This window comes from Melospiza melodia, chromosome 21 (assembly GCF_035770615.1).
Source record: "Melospiza melodia melodia isolate bMelMel2 chromosome 21, bMelMel2.pri, whole genome shotgun sequence".
Classification (NCBI taxonomy): Eukaryota; Metazoa; Chordata; class Aves; order Passeriformes; family Passerellidae; genus Melospiza; species Melospiza melodia.
Window position 1 is genome coordinate 4,168,943 of NC_086214.1, and position 14,914 is coordinate 4,183,856.

Here is a 14,914-nt window from a genome sequence, read left to right on the forward strand (position 1 = left end):
GAGATGTGAGCCCAGAGGGAGGAGCCAAGCATTCCTACCTGGATACAATCTGGAGATTCTGGAATAGCAGCCAAGCATTCCTACCTGGATATAATCTGGAAGTTTTGAGAAACCAGCACACTGGTTTCTCCACTGGATTCCCCAGAAGAACAGCAGCTGTCTCTTCTCCCACTGGATCTTCAGAGGAAGAATCCATCCTTCTCTACAGGATCCCTGCTCCAGCAGAACCACCCCTGACACTGCAGGAGGGCTGAGCCACAATTCCAATGGGACTGCTGCCAACACCCTGACCCACAGGGTGTCAGGCTGCATTGTTTATTTTATCCTTTTTCCCCCCACTTTCCCTATTAAAGAACTGTTATTTCCTGCTCCCATATTTTTGCCTGCGAGCCCCTTAATATAAAATTTATAGCAATTCAGACAGGTGGGGAGGGTTTACATTCTCCATCTCAGGGGAGACTCCTGCCTTCCTTAGCAGACTCCTGTCTTTCCAAACACAGACACAGCCTCACCTGGGGGCCCCAGCCATGGCACGGGTACAGGATCGCTGTGTGGTTCTCCTGCGGGCCCTGGTCCAGGCACACGTCCTTGGCCTTGTTGTTCCGCAGCTGCCAGGGGAAAAGGGACAGAGTTATGGCAGGAGAAGGGGCAGGGTTATGGCACAAAAGTTGACAGAATTGTGGCACAAAAATGGGCAGAATTATGGCAGAAAAAGGGCAGAGTTATGGCAGGAGAAGGGGCAGGGTTATGGCATAAAGGGGGTAGAGTTATGGCACAGAAAGGGCAGAGACAAGGCACCAAAATGGCAGAATTATGGCAGAAAAAGGGCAAAGTTATGGCACAAAAAGGGCAGAGACAAGGCACCAAAATGGCAGAAATATGGCAGAAAAGGGTCAGAGTTAAGGCATAAAAGGGGGAGAGTTAAGGCACAAAAATTTGGCAGAATTATTGCTGAAAAAGGGCAGAGATAAGGGACAAAAGTGGCAGAATTATGGCACAAAAAGGGCAAAGTTAAGGCACAGAAGGGGCAGAGTTAAGGCACAAAAGGGGCAGATTTAAGGCCCTCTCTGATCAGAGAGAAGCAGAAAATGGATGCTCAGCCCTCTCTACCCTCTCTGGCTCTCACTGCTGTGTCACCAGGAATAATCAGGCAAGGAAAACTTGCAGAGCACTGAACCTTTCTTTAAATCCAGGGCTAAGGATGCTGGTTTTGTGTCATAATCCCATTCTAAGGAGCAGCATCCCTGGTCACAGCTGGCTCTGTGTTTGGTCATGGGAGGTGGGGACAAACCCAGGTTTAGGCTGCCAGAAGTCAATGCAGAACCCCTCAGATTTCAGTGAAATCTCAGAGTGCTTAACAAGGCAGGGAAAAAAGCCCAACTGGAACAAGGATCACCTTGGAATCACCACATCCTTGTTCCAGCTGGGCTTTTTTCCACCCCAAACCTTTCTGAAATTTCATTTTTATGAAAATATAATTTTTTTGGTGAGGTTTTAGCTTGAAGGCCTTAACTAACTTTGATAACAAATCTTTCTTGAAATGAATAAAAATTAATAACCCATCTGGGGTGCCCAGGCTTTGAGGAGCCTGCTCCAAGTGCCACCACTCCATCAATTCCACTACAGCAGAGCATTTGTTATTAGTTCCCATAAATGACTCTTTCTATATCCCCAGAATGGTTTCAAAGCCAGCAGAGATTGAATTAAGTCCCCTTATTTTATCTTGTCCTTAAGCTGCTGTGACAAGGCACTGAATCCTCCAGAGACCTGTCAGGAATTAGGCTGAGTTCAAGTCTCAGGGTTTTAGAAGATGCCTGTGTATTAAAAATACAAATACAGCTGCTTAATCCATGGCGTCAATGGGAAATATGGGTAATTTCTGTCAATTCACTAAATGATGTATTAACATCTTTTACTTTATACAGTCTTCAAGATCAGCAACAAATCCCCAAACTGGTTTTTAGAAGAAACTGGGAGCAGATTTATGCAAATTTAGATAATTATACAGAAAAAGTCAGTTTTGATTCAGACTCCTCTCCTTTGAGGCTGTTTCTCATCAGGGAGTGTAAATATTAGCAGGCTGAGCTAAGGGACTAAATTACCTCTCCATAAGCAATGGTGTTGTTGTATCTCCTCATTTCTGGATAAACATGGTCCAGGTACCACTGGAAATTTTTACACTTCAGGCTCTTCCTCAAGGCTTTCCTCTCAGAAACATCCCCAATGTCAATCCCTGGATTCTGAAAAACAACAACAGGACATCATTGAATGGTCACACTTCCAAAAAAAGCTACAATGAAAGTATTTCCCTGGGCTTTGAGATCCTTTTCAAACTGCCCGTGGTTGAGTAATTCCAGGAATTCTGGGATGTCCAGGGCTGAAACCATCAGAAGGAAGATGTGGCTTCCAGAGGGGGACACCAAATTCTCTGCTGGGTTTTGAGGCCCCTTGCAATGGCCATGGGCTGATGCTGGACAGGCCCTCAGGGATAATTTACAAAAGAGGAGCCAAAGGGAGAAGAAAAGGTTTGGAGGTGCAGTGAAACTGGGGGAGTCTTCTCCCAATTCTCCTGGGTTTGGATCCATCTGATAAAGACTGATCTGTACTTTTAAACAAGGTATTTTTAAAATATTTCCCCTCCTGTTTGGGTTCTGAGGCACAGGTTTAACAGCAAGTGGATATCAGGATTTAAAAGATGGAAATGCAGACCCTGGCTAGGCACTGAGCACCAAACCCTTCCCTGACCCCACTGAGACACAGCCCAGAGGAAGGGAGGGGTAAAAGGTGTAAAATAAATGGGAAAAGAATGAAGGAAAGAGAGAAAGGTTCAAGATTCAAATATAGCAGAGGCAGACAGCTGAGAATAAAGGATAAAAATTGCATGAGAAGAAAAGCTGAGGCTGAAGCTCAGCAAAATCTCTTGGCAGTTTGGGTAATTCCAGGGTGGAATGGTCTCCCTGGAGAGAACATTCCCAGTGCTCTGCAGACACAGCTGGCCCTGAGCAATAACCCAGCAGGGGCTGGAGCAGGGCTGGAGAGCTCCCCCCTGTTCCACCCTGGCATCTGGGGCCAGTGCAGCAGGGAAGCCAAAGGAGGCACAGCAGCCCCTTCTCCCTCACTGCCTGGGCTCCCACTCTGCTCCAGCTCCTGCTCTCCTCTCTCCCAGAGATCATTAAACACAACTGGGAAAGCAATTTTCCATTACAATGCTTGTAATGATCTCCTAATGAATTATTCACTCTGCTTTAGAAGAGACACCGTTGCAGTGTGCCCCTGGTAGCTGAGAGGTAAAAATAAAGATGATTCAGTGGAGGGAGGCAGGACAGGCTGAGATCTGAGTGGGGGAGGTTGGGCTCAGATCAGCCAGGAAGCACCTGGATGGGCAGGGCTTTGCCATGGCATCCCAAAATAATCCGGTGCACAGCCCTAAAACCTCCCCCACCCAACAGGGCTTCCCTCAAATTAAATCTGGATTTGATTGGGAAAAGACCAGTATAAAAAACTCAAATGGATTTTGGGGAGCTCAGACCTATAGGGAATACCTACATAAAAATCTCAAGTCGATTTTGGGTCACCCAGGCCAGTTCCCACCCCCAGGTGATGCTGCCTTTCCCAAGCTCCACAGGATGGATTTTAATCCTTTCTGCAATGCTCCCAGTCTGTTCCTGAGCAGGAGGATGATGCCTCACTTCTAAAAAGGAATCAGCTCAACGATCAGGATTTCTGATCATGAGCATTTGGATCCTGAAGCCTCTTTTTAAGATCCCCAAGTTCCCTCAGTCCTGGAGGCAGCTCCCCCTGGAGTGTTGGATGTCAAAGCAAGAGCCCTCCTGCAGCTCCCTGGGAAAGCTCTTTTTCCTTTTTCCTTTCCCCTTTCCTTTCCCCTTCTTTCCTCTCCTTTCCTTTCCTCCTTCCCCCTTCCCCCTTTCCTTTTTCCTGTATTCCAGCAGCAGCTCAGGAGTTTGTGCTTTCCTATTTTCCCAGGGACCTGCAGCAGACACCAGCTGGGGGTGCTCTCTCAGCAGCTCCAGGGCTCAGCAGCTCTTTGAGGAATATTCTCTGTTCATTTTTAGCACCAAGGGGTAGCTGGACACTCGTGGCACCAGTCTGACCTCCCAGGGAAACTGGGCAGCCCCCAGTGCTTGTTCACCTGTTCATCCCACCCATGGCCCAGGGGCATCATTGCCTCCCCATCACCTCCCTGCTTCTCCCTGGCAGTGCCAGTGCAGGAATGGGCATTGATCCTGCCAGGGGTTGGAGCCAGGAACCAGGAGATGCTCTTGACTTCCAAGATCAGACACAGCCTACAGGGAGGGCAGAGCCCCATCAGCAGCCTTGGACCTGCAGAAATCCCTCCTGGAGCCTTCCCAGAAGTGCAGGGAGTGATCCCTGTGCAGGATGTGTCCCTGGACATGCTCACGTGGTGGCGCCTCATGGTTCCCAAAGATTCACCAAGCTCTGAGGTGACAGGATTTACACCAAAATTAATGTGTCAGATCCAAGAAAACCTGACCATTTCTGGGCAGAAATCAAAGGAACCATCAAATCTATTTAAGAAGAAGGTTTAAGAGGAAGGGAATCCCTTCTGTGAGCCACCAACCTCCAATCCTTTACCTTTAAACTTTCCAGCACTGAGAAAACAAATAGCCCCAGCCCCTGGGGAGCTCTGGGAGGGATCAGTGTCCATGATCTGGGAACCTGAGCTGGGCTGGAAGTGACACAGGAATAAACCTGAGGCACTCAGTGTCATAGACATCTTTTATGAAAAATCCTTTCCTTAGGATTTTTTCTCCTGAGAAGCTGGGAGGCCTCAGGAACAAAATGTAAACATTGATTATCTGCTGCTGTGGAATGGAACAGGTGCATCTGGGATTGGTCTCATGTGGTTGTTTCTAATTAATGGCCGATCACAGTCAGCTGGCTCAGATAGAGAGCCCGAGCCACAAGCCTTTGTTATCATTCCTTCTTTTTCTATTCTTAGCTAGCCTTCTGATGAAATCCTTTCTTCTATTCTTTTAGTATAGTTTTAATAAAATACATATAATAAAATAATAAATCAGCCTTCTGAAACATGGAGTCAGATCCTTGTCTCTTCCCTCATCTTCAGACCCCTGTGAACACTGTCACACTCACAGTGCTGACTGCCATCAATGGTCTGAATGCAGACAGGTTCCACCTGCAGAGCAGCATCAGGACATCCCCTCATGCCGGGTAAACACTCAGGGGGGCGAGATAAACACCACAGTCCAGGTTTAATTCTTTGAACCACACTGGAAAGGCTGTGGGAACAGCAGGAATCCCTGCAGCTCGTGGAGCCTCTCCCTCAAAGCCAAAGGAGCTCTGCTGGGGCTGACACCCGGAGGTTAGGGCTGAGCTTAGGGACAGAAGCTGCTCCAGAATTCAGGCTTTAAGCAGCAGGGGCCTGTTGTATTGCACTAAATAGTTTATTTAGTTGTTGTTTTGCACTGGGTGATTGGAAATTTATCCTGAGTATGTTATGTCACTAGATTGTTATTTCCCCTCTCCCATCACACACTCTTTCCCTCATGCACCCCTCTGCTATATGCCCTGGTGGTTTGGCCCCTAGTTACCCCTCCCCTTGCCCCTCCCCAATGGTATCCCATTGGCTGCAGTCCTCTTTCCCCGCCCCCATCCTCTCAGGTATAAAAGTCCACTGCAAGGACGTCATGCCCTCTTTTACACCTGGGTGGTCGCGGGAGCCAGAAGTGTCCCTTCCCAAGCCAATAAATAGGACACTCGTCCCCACATGGAGAAGAGCGCTTCTTGTGTTTTACTTTGTCCATGTAAGACCGTGTGGGCCAGAGTCCAGAGCTAGCCAGGTTGGTCTCATACAACAGCCCGAGACACACGGAATTCTTACAGGTGGCACCCAACGTGGAGCACAAATGGAATTCTTACAGGTGGCGCCCAACATGGGGCACGGAGGGAATTCTTACAGGTGGCGCCCAACATGGGGCACGAACGGAATTCTTACAGGTGGCACCCAACGTGGAGCACAAATGGAATTCTTACAGGTGGCGCCCAATGTGGGGCACGAATGGAATTCTTACAGGTGGCGCCCAACGTGGAGCACAAATGGAATTCTTACAGGTGGCGCCCAATGTGGGGCACAAATGGAATTCTTACAGGTGGCGCCCAACGTGGGGCACGGAGGGAATTCTTACAGGTGGCGCCCAACATGGGGCACGAAGGGAATTCTTACAGGGGCCCTCGGGGGCAGGCTGTACCTCCAGGGGCAGGTTCCAGGCGATGTAGACGTGCCACTTGTAGTCGTCCATCCAGACCTCAGCCACGCGCAGCGCGTTGCGCTTGGTGTAGAAGCCGATGTTGTTGTTGTAGGGCTTCTTCTTGCGCTCGATGTGCGCCACCCTGGAGCAGGGCAGCACCTCCATGCTGCCCCCGCACAGCCACACCTGCAACACAGCCACCAAAGACACTCAGCATAGGCACCCAGGTGTCCTGCTTTAGGGCAAATTTGGGAGATAACCCACAAAAGTGGCCCCTCCAGAAAGCAAACCCACACAGCATCTCCGCCCAGGAAGGAATCCTTGGAGAGAAGTGGAAAGAACCTTTTATTTAACAGGCACAGCACCCTCCAGCACACAAAATGAACAATACCAGATGACAATATGTCAGAACCCAGGACATTCCTCTGGCTGCCGTGGAGGACTCAAGACCCTGCCAGGGGCTCAGAGACCTCGGCATAGAGCCCAAGACCCCTGTGCCTTTGACCTTGGCCCATGTAAAAAAATTACCAACCTTTATATGAAGAATTACAAGTCAAGAGAGTTTAAGTAGAATAATAGTTTATCACAGGGTGAAAAATAGATTTTTTGCAGTTTTTAGAATAGGGGTTCAGGGGGCAAGATGGAGGAATCTGGGCATGTCTAGTCTTTTTCTTTCTTCTTGGCCTCCATCTTCTGCTGTGATGGTGGCACTTTTAGATTGGTTTAGAGTAGAAGCTCACTGTTTAACATAGGTGATAGGTATTGGGAAGTTATGGTAAATATTGTACACGTAGTTTTTAGTATAAAAAGACAACACCACCCCAAGGATGGATACTATGCCACAACCCAACCTGCTGGACAGACCTGCGGTAGTTAAGAGAAAGAATGTGATAGATAAGAAACAATAAACAACCTTGAGAATGAGAACAAAAGAATCCTGACTCCTTCTTCGATGGCCAGGCAGGGAAAAAAAAAGCTTGTAGCTATCTCAGAGTCACTCTGAGCAGCAGAGATTCTGAGAGCAACACTCTGCCTGAGAACAACACACCACTCTGACAAAGATGAAAGATTCAGAAAGTCTCTCTTGGAGGTGGTCGCAAAGCAGCACCATGTACTGCCCTGTCTGTGTGTCCTGCTGGCCATGGGGGAGCGGCTGATAGCAAAACTGTGAAAAGTGCATATTATATGGCTCCATGCAGATATTTACTGTATCTATTGTGTTGTATTGATTAGTAGTGCTGTATTAACATTTTAATAATATGGTAAATGTAGTTTGGTAGTTAAAATGTAACTTTTGTAGTTAAAATAGGAACTATGTATGTGGGATTTTTTTTAAGAAAGGAATGAGGTACTTGCACCAGATAGCAGCCACAGGACACCTAAATCCTTCAGAGAAGTGGAATTTATTGCTCCATTATCAGAAGAAATGAACTTATTCCTGTCTTGCTCAGCCCTGGAGATGCTGTCAGGATTCAGAGGAAGAAGCTGACACTTCCCAGACAGAATCCTGTGCTTGAATTTATGCATCATGTATGAGGTGTATGAATATGCAACAGGCTATTGCTTTTAAGGGTTAATCCTCTGTTAATTCGGGTCCTTTTTTGGGCTTATTTTGCCCAGGAAAAGGTACCCAGACTGTCCATAATTCTTTGTTTTTATTGTTTCATATTGTCCTAATCTCAATTGTTCAAATTTTTATTACTCTAATTATATTACTGTTTTTATAATAATTTTATTACTTTTAAAATTTTAAAAAACCAAGTGATTGGCCCTTTTCACAAAAATTTTGCTCCTCAGAGCCAGTCTTGAAGGCACAGAACATAATATCCAGCATAAACAGAACACACAAATGGGGATACAAGCACCATAACATCACCCTACGACACCAGGGGAGGGAGAGAAAGGAGTTCTGAGCTCTCCACATTATCTCATGATCCTGTGTCTCATCCTGGCAGCAGAGCCCATGGCCAGGTGCGGCCTCTGCTGAGCACTGACACACACAGGGGCATTTGTGGGGCTGGAACTGCAGGATCTTTATGTCCCTTCCAAGCCAAACCACCCTTGGATTAACCTGTGCCCAAAGCTTTAGAGGGATCAGGTCTCTGCTCACCCAGTGAAGGATCCAGTGCTGCATTTTCCCCCCAAATAAAAAGCATCAGTGACTGGAATAGCTCAAACAATTCCAGAACCCCTCCTGCAGAAGGGATGAGTCAGAGAAACATATGGCAGGGACAGATTTTTGCCACTTGAAAATGTTTGTTCATTATTGTTCTTTCACGTGCTGCTTCAAATTCCCTTGAATCACAGTTTACAAGTTAATAAAGTCTTGTGAGATCCTCTTTTGATCTCCCACACAGAGGATCTGCAGGAAGACTTGCCATACCTGCCTGTTTGTCACCATGAAGAATTATTTACCTTCCAGGCAGGACTGCAGGCCCTGGGCAGTCCCTCCATCGCCCCATTCCAAGCAGGCAGCTCTGCACGACCATTCTGCACAATTATTGGAACACCCAGCTGCCACAGACATCTTTTATGAAAAATTCGTTCCTTAGGATTTTTCCTCCTGAGAAGCTGGGAGGCCTCAGGAACAAAATGTAAACAATTATTATCTGCTGCTGTGGAATGCAACAGGTGCATCTGGGATTGGCCAATGCTGGATGTTTGTAATTAATGGTCAATCACAGCCCAGCTGGCTCGGACAGAGAGTCTGAGATGAAGCCTTTGTTATCATTCTTTCCTATTCTATTCTTAGCCAGCCTTCTGATGAAATCCTTTCTTCTATTCTTTTAGTACAGTTTTAATGTAATATATATCATAAAATAATAAATCAGCCTTCTGAAACATGGAGTCAGATCCTCGTTTCTTCCCTCATCCTTGGACCCCTGTGAACACTGTCACACCCAGCATTTCTGGGGTCCCTTCCAGGCTCACCACCTCTCCTCCCACCTGTGGGCCATCATTTTCATGGAGCCTGCTGGATTCTCCCTTCCAGCAGCATCAGGAGCCCCCAGCCTGGAGCAGTGCCCGGTGTCACCTCCCAGGGGTGGTTTTGGCCCCTCCAGGGTGGGCACATGCCCAGGGGACAGCAGAGATGTGGGAATGCGCTCCTTGTTGATGGAGTGACAAAACCATCCTTTGCCTCCTTAAAAAGGAAAAAAGCCCAGAAGTTTCCTCAATTGGGTAAAAAGACACCTCATAGGACCTGGGGGACTTCACTGCAAACTTAAAGATAGCCAACTGCACAGGAACCAAAAAAGTCGCACTTAATCAATTCACTAGAAAAAGAAGAGAATAAAGGAACTAATCACTTTTGTGGGGTATTTTACCAAAAGCAAGAACCTCTTGCACCTGGCTTGGGTTTTCTCTGTAAAGAGTTTTGTTATTTTGCATTTTATTAAAAACTATTCTGTTTCCAACGCTACCACAGAAGCCATCCTGCTGAATTTATGCCTTGTAAGGTAGCTGAGCTATCTTGGGTGTGATATAAATCTCTAAAAGCTTATGAGACCGGGCTCAAGGAGACCCTTATATCACAGAGCGGGATGGCACAGCCAGGGGACCCCTTCCCTCAGGATACCCCTGCTCCTCAGGCTGTTCCCTCCTGGATTGCTGCACAACAAAACACCTGAGTGTGAAAAATGCATATTTTATGATTGGCTTTTGGCAAATATTAAAATGAATATTATACGTGTTATGTTAGAAAGTTATGCTGTATTAATTCTCTTAAGTAGTGTGTGAAATGTAGTTTCAGGTTATAACATAATGTTGAAATAGAAACTATGCTATGTAGGGTACTTTTTTTAAAGAAAGGATTGGAATGAGATAGCAGCCACAGGACACCTGAATCTTTCAGAGAAAGAGAATTTATTGCTCCATTATCAGAAGAAATGAACTTCTTCCTGCCTTGCTCAGACCTGAAGATGCTGTCAGGATTCAGAGGAAGAAGCTGACACTGCCCAGACAGAATCCTGTGTTTGAATGGAATTCATGCATCATGGATGAGGTGTATGAATATGCAACAGGCTGTTGCTTTTAAGGGTTAATCCTCTGTTAACGTGGGTCCTTTTTTGGGCTTATTTTGCCCAGAAAGAGGTGCCTGGACTGTCCCTAACTCTTTGTTTCTATTGTCTCATACTGTCCTAATCGAAATTGTCCAAATTATTATTACTCTAATTATAGTACTGTTTTTATAACCATTTTATTATCATTAAACTTTTAAAATTTACAAAAACTGAGTGATTGGTGTTTTTCACACTGAGCCTGTTCTATCAGCTGCTGCATAAACTTGCAGAAAAAATCCCATTGTACTCCTGCTCTGTCATTTGACCTTTCAGAACACTTCAAAGACAATTTCATGCCCCAGAGAGGACTCAGAGCTGGTCTCTCACACAGGGACCTGCCTGTCCCTCCCTGTGCCTCCCCTCCTCCTCCCACCCCAGCCAACTCAACAAGGTCCTCTCAATGTTTGCCACAGGCCACAGGCAAAGCAAATCAGAGCTGAACCAGGCAACCCCACAGAAAACCAGATATATTTTTAAAGGAATATTCCTAAGGCAGAAACTGCCTGCGTTTCTTGCCTGCTCACTTCTTTAATTTCTCAACATCTTGGTGAAATAGAGGAAGGAGCTCTGCCCTTAGGTGCTCCCGAGGCTGCTGGGCTCAACCTCTACACTGAATAAATCTTCCAGTCCAGAGTGATCCCCAGCATCTCCTGGTTTTGTACTTTTTGGGATTTGTTGGGTTTTGTCCTGATTTAAAATCAGAATAATTCTTTTGAAACTACTAAAATAATAATTAATTTTCCAGCAGCCCACCCTGAGTCACACCATTGCACTGTTACCCTTCTGAGCTTCAGTTAAATAATTCATGCCAGCTTCCTCAGATTTCAGGAATATCTGTAAAAACCACCTGGAAATCCCCACATTGGGATAACCTGGGTGAGGCAGAGAGCTGGGCACTGAGCAAAGGGCACATCCACAGCCTGGCCCAGAGAGATCAATACAAACTTAATTCAGGAATTATCTAAGGAAAGACCATACATCTACCTCCTAAACAGGGCCTGAACTGCCACTATAAATTTTTAAAACTCTCGTTTTTATAAAGTATTTATAAATATTTCTGCTGGGAACAACCGGAGCAAAGAGAGCTGTGACCCAGGAATGTGGGAACCCAGAACATCCCTCTGGCTGCCCAGGATGGCCAGGACCCTGCCAGGGGGCTCAGAGGCCCTGGCACAGAGCCCAGAACACCTGTGGGTTTGATTGTGACCCATGGAGCAAATTACCAACATTAGATGAAGACCAGCAAGCCACAACAGTTTAGGCAGAATAGTAGTGAAGTTATCACGGGGTGAAAAAGTAGATTTTGGGGTTTTTGGTATGGGAGTTCAGGAAGCAAGAGGGAACTGGGTGTGTCCAACCTTTCTCCTTCTTCTTTTTGGCCTCCATCTTCTGCTGTGATGGTGGCACTTTTAGATTGGTTTAGAGTAGAAGCTCACTGTTTAACACAGGTGATAGGTATTGGAAAGTAACTGTAAATATTGTACATGTAGTTTTTAGTTTAAAAAGATAACACTGCCCTGGGACAGGCAGAGTGCCTCTGACTGTCTTGCTGAGCAGACCTCAGCAGGGCAGGAGAAAGAATTTTACAGATAAGATACAAGAAACAACCTTGAGACCGAGAAATGAAGAGCTCTGACTCCTTCTTCAAATGCCGGCTGGGAAAAGAGACTTTCGAACTTACCTAACTTACCACTGTGACCAGCTAGAGACCCTGACACAGGAATGGCCAAGTCACACTGGATTCTGTCCCAGGATCAGGAGCTGTTTGTTGCCACGTGGCCCCTCAGGAATTTCTGCCCCCAAAATGCAGGGCAAGAGCTACACAGGGAGCTCAGCCCGAGGGAATCCCCCATGGCTGTGGAGCTGTGCCTGCCCCACAAGCTCAGAGTGAGACCTCAGCCCTTAGCACAATTCAAGGGCACAGAATTCCTTCTCTGCTGCCCACAGGACACAGCCAGAAGGGTCCAGTGCATCCCAACCCCCAGACACTGCCCTGATGTGCCAGCCTGAGTTCACCCCGTGGCACCCAGCCTGGGGCAGGAGGGTCCTTGGGGACATTGGTGTCCCAGCTGAGCAGCCACTGACCCAGCAAAGCCCTTTAACACACACAGCACCTTCCTGCTAAGGAATGCCCCTGGATTTGTTATAGATACACATTACAATATTGGCTTTTCACCAAGTGTTAAAATGAATTTTATATGTGAGGTGTTAAAGTAACTTTGTTATGAAGATACAGCTTTTATTTCTGTTGTTAATTAAGCTTAGACCTGGTAGTGCAATAGCAGATATCAGTGTGGTTGTGTTAAAATGCCTGCTGGGATGGGATAACACCCAATGCACACAGGGTGAGGAACACAGGATGGGGACACCTGTACAGATCTGCCAACCAGCAGTACTCACTGGCTGAAGACAATGCTGGCCAAGGCCAAAGCTGAAGGTGATGATAAAAAAGGACTAAAACTACAACCAAGGAATGTGCGTGCTCTAAAAAGGTGAACCCAAGGAGGAGCCATGCTAAACAGTTCTTGGAATATGGAAACTAGTTTGGGGAAAAGTTTACCGTGCATAAGTGTGGAGAGTCTGGTTCTAGCATGGCTTAAAGAAAGAGGCCATGAAGGTATACAGCAGAGGGAAAAGTAAAAGGTAGTTGTAAAGCATTTCCCAGGCTTGATTCTATAAACAATTAGGCTCTCTCAAGCACCACTTTATAAACAATAAGATTCTCAGACAGTCTTCCCATAACAGGCAAACATTCTATCCTTGGGCTCTCTGAGAACACTGATTCTGTTTTCAATAGACAAACCACAGGTATTGTAAATAAAAGGAGGGGTTAAAGTTTTCTCTGTTAACCTATCGTGAGCTTGGATTTTGCAATATGCATGAAGTTAATTAACACTGTTATATAAAGTGGCTGATTTAATCAATAAATCGAAGTCAATGCTGATCAACAACAAGGTGGGTTGGCTTCCTTCGCTTTCAACACATAAGGGTCTATGAATGTGCAATGAGCTGATGTAATTTAAAGGTATTTAAGGGTTATACCCAAAGGTAACAGGGGATGCTCTTGGCTGAGTGCCAAGATGCACCTGGCCATAATAACCTTTGGTCTATAGTCCTTGTCTCCCATTGTCCTATATTAAACTTTTTACATTTTCACAGGAGAGTGAACGTGTTTTTCACAGATTTTTCATGGAATCACATAATCCCAGAATGGTTTGGGTTACAAGGGACCTCAAAGCCCATCCAGTGCCACCCCTGCCATGGCAGGGACACCTCCCACTGTCCCAGGCTGCTCCCAGCCCTGCCCAGCCTGGCCTTGGGCACTGCCAGGGATCCAGGGGCAGCCACAGCTGCTCTGGGCACCCTGTGCCAGGGCCTGCCCACCCTCACAGGGAACAATTCCTAACTCCCAATATCCCATCCATCCCTGTCCTCTGGCACTGGGAGCCATTCCCTGTGATCCCTTGGAAATTGTCCCTCTCACACAGAGCCATGCTCAGAGACTCAGGGTACAGGAATTTAGCAGGTTCAATATGATGAGCAAGGCTCCAGTTTTCCCTGTTGTCTGCCATTCCCATTCCCACACAACAATTAAATTGCCACTCATTCATGAAGTGATACAGAACTAAAAATAGACCCAGTCCCCTCAGAAAATGAGGGTGAGTCAAAAACATCTCCATCAATCCACACACAGGAGGAATCAAACCATGGGAAATGCTGGGATTTATAAATAACCAGTTAACACCACACTCTAGTGAAGGAATCCCAGAGAAACAAACAGAAAACAAATCCATCACCCAGAGATCTTTGATGTGTTTTGCAGAAAGCTGCTGGGGAATACACTTGTAATTCTTCTCCAAGGAAAATGTGACAGTGCTAATGATTCAGCATGGAAAGCAGTGATTTATCTCGGGGAGGGAAATGTCCAAGCACAGCTGACACTGCACTGCTCAGTCTGCTTCCCAGGAGCTTCGGCACATGAGAGAAGGAGCCTCAGGGGGAGCTTCTTGTTTTCTACCCGAGAGGAGTTTTGTCTTTGGTTACAAGATGTAGCTGGGTGTGTGTTCTATCCCCATCTGTCAGAGCTGGGGCAGCTCTCTGCTGTCCTTGGGCAGTTTTTTCTTTCTCTCTCCCACACCAACCCTCCCTCCAGCAGATCTCTGCTGTCCATGGCCACTGAGTGTCCCTGCAGGGCTGATCCAATCCCAGCATCCCATGGGGAGATGCTCCGCCCAGGGGAGGAGCCAAGCATTCCTGCCTGGATCCAATCTGAGCCTGGCACAGCACAGCAGCCTTTGCCCCCTGCCCTGCCAGAGGAGCAGCTTTCTGCTGCCCTGCATGGCCAGAGGGAGCCCAGGCCCATCTGCAGCAGCCCTGGAGCTGCAGAGGAAAACTCCCCCCTTGTGCAGGATCCCTGCTGCAGCAGAGCCACAGCTGGCACTGCAGGAGGGCTGAGCCCCCCTGGGATGGGGCTGGGACACCCCCTGACACACAGAGGGCAGGGACTGCTCTCACTCTGGCTGTGTGAGCAGTGAAGAGGCTCCAGGAGAGCTGGAGAGGGACTGGGGACAAGGGATGGAGGGACAGTAGACAGGGAATGGCTTA

At 47.0% G+C, this 14,914-nt stretch overlaps 1 protein-coding gene across 1 annotated transcript in view; it reads right to left on the reverse strand.

The window, feature by feature from the left end:
- Nucleotides 1–14,914, reverse strand: part of GALNT17 (polypeptide N-acetylgalactosaminyltransferase 17) — a 242,225-nt gene that overhangs the window by 11,958 nt on the left and 215,353 nt on the right. The window contains exons 7-9 of the mRNA XM_063174223.1: nucleotides 6,249–6,434; nucleotides 2,103–2,240; nucleotides 513–608 (exon numbers count right to left, since the gene is read on the reverse strand). Of these exons, the coding sequence (XP_063030293.1) occupies nucleotides 513–608; nucleotides 2,103–2,240; nucleotides 6,249–6,434 (420 nt within the window). The remainder of the gene's footprint in view (nucleotides 1–512; nucleotides 609–2,102; nucleotides 2,241–6,248; nucleotides 6,435–14,914) is intronic.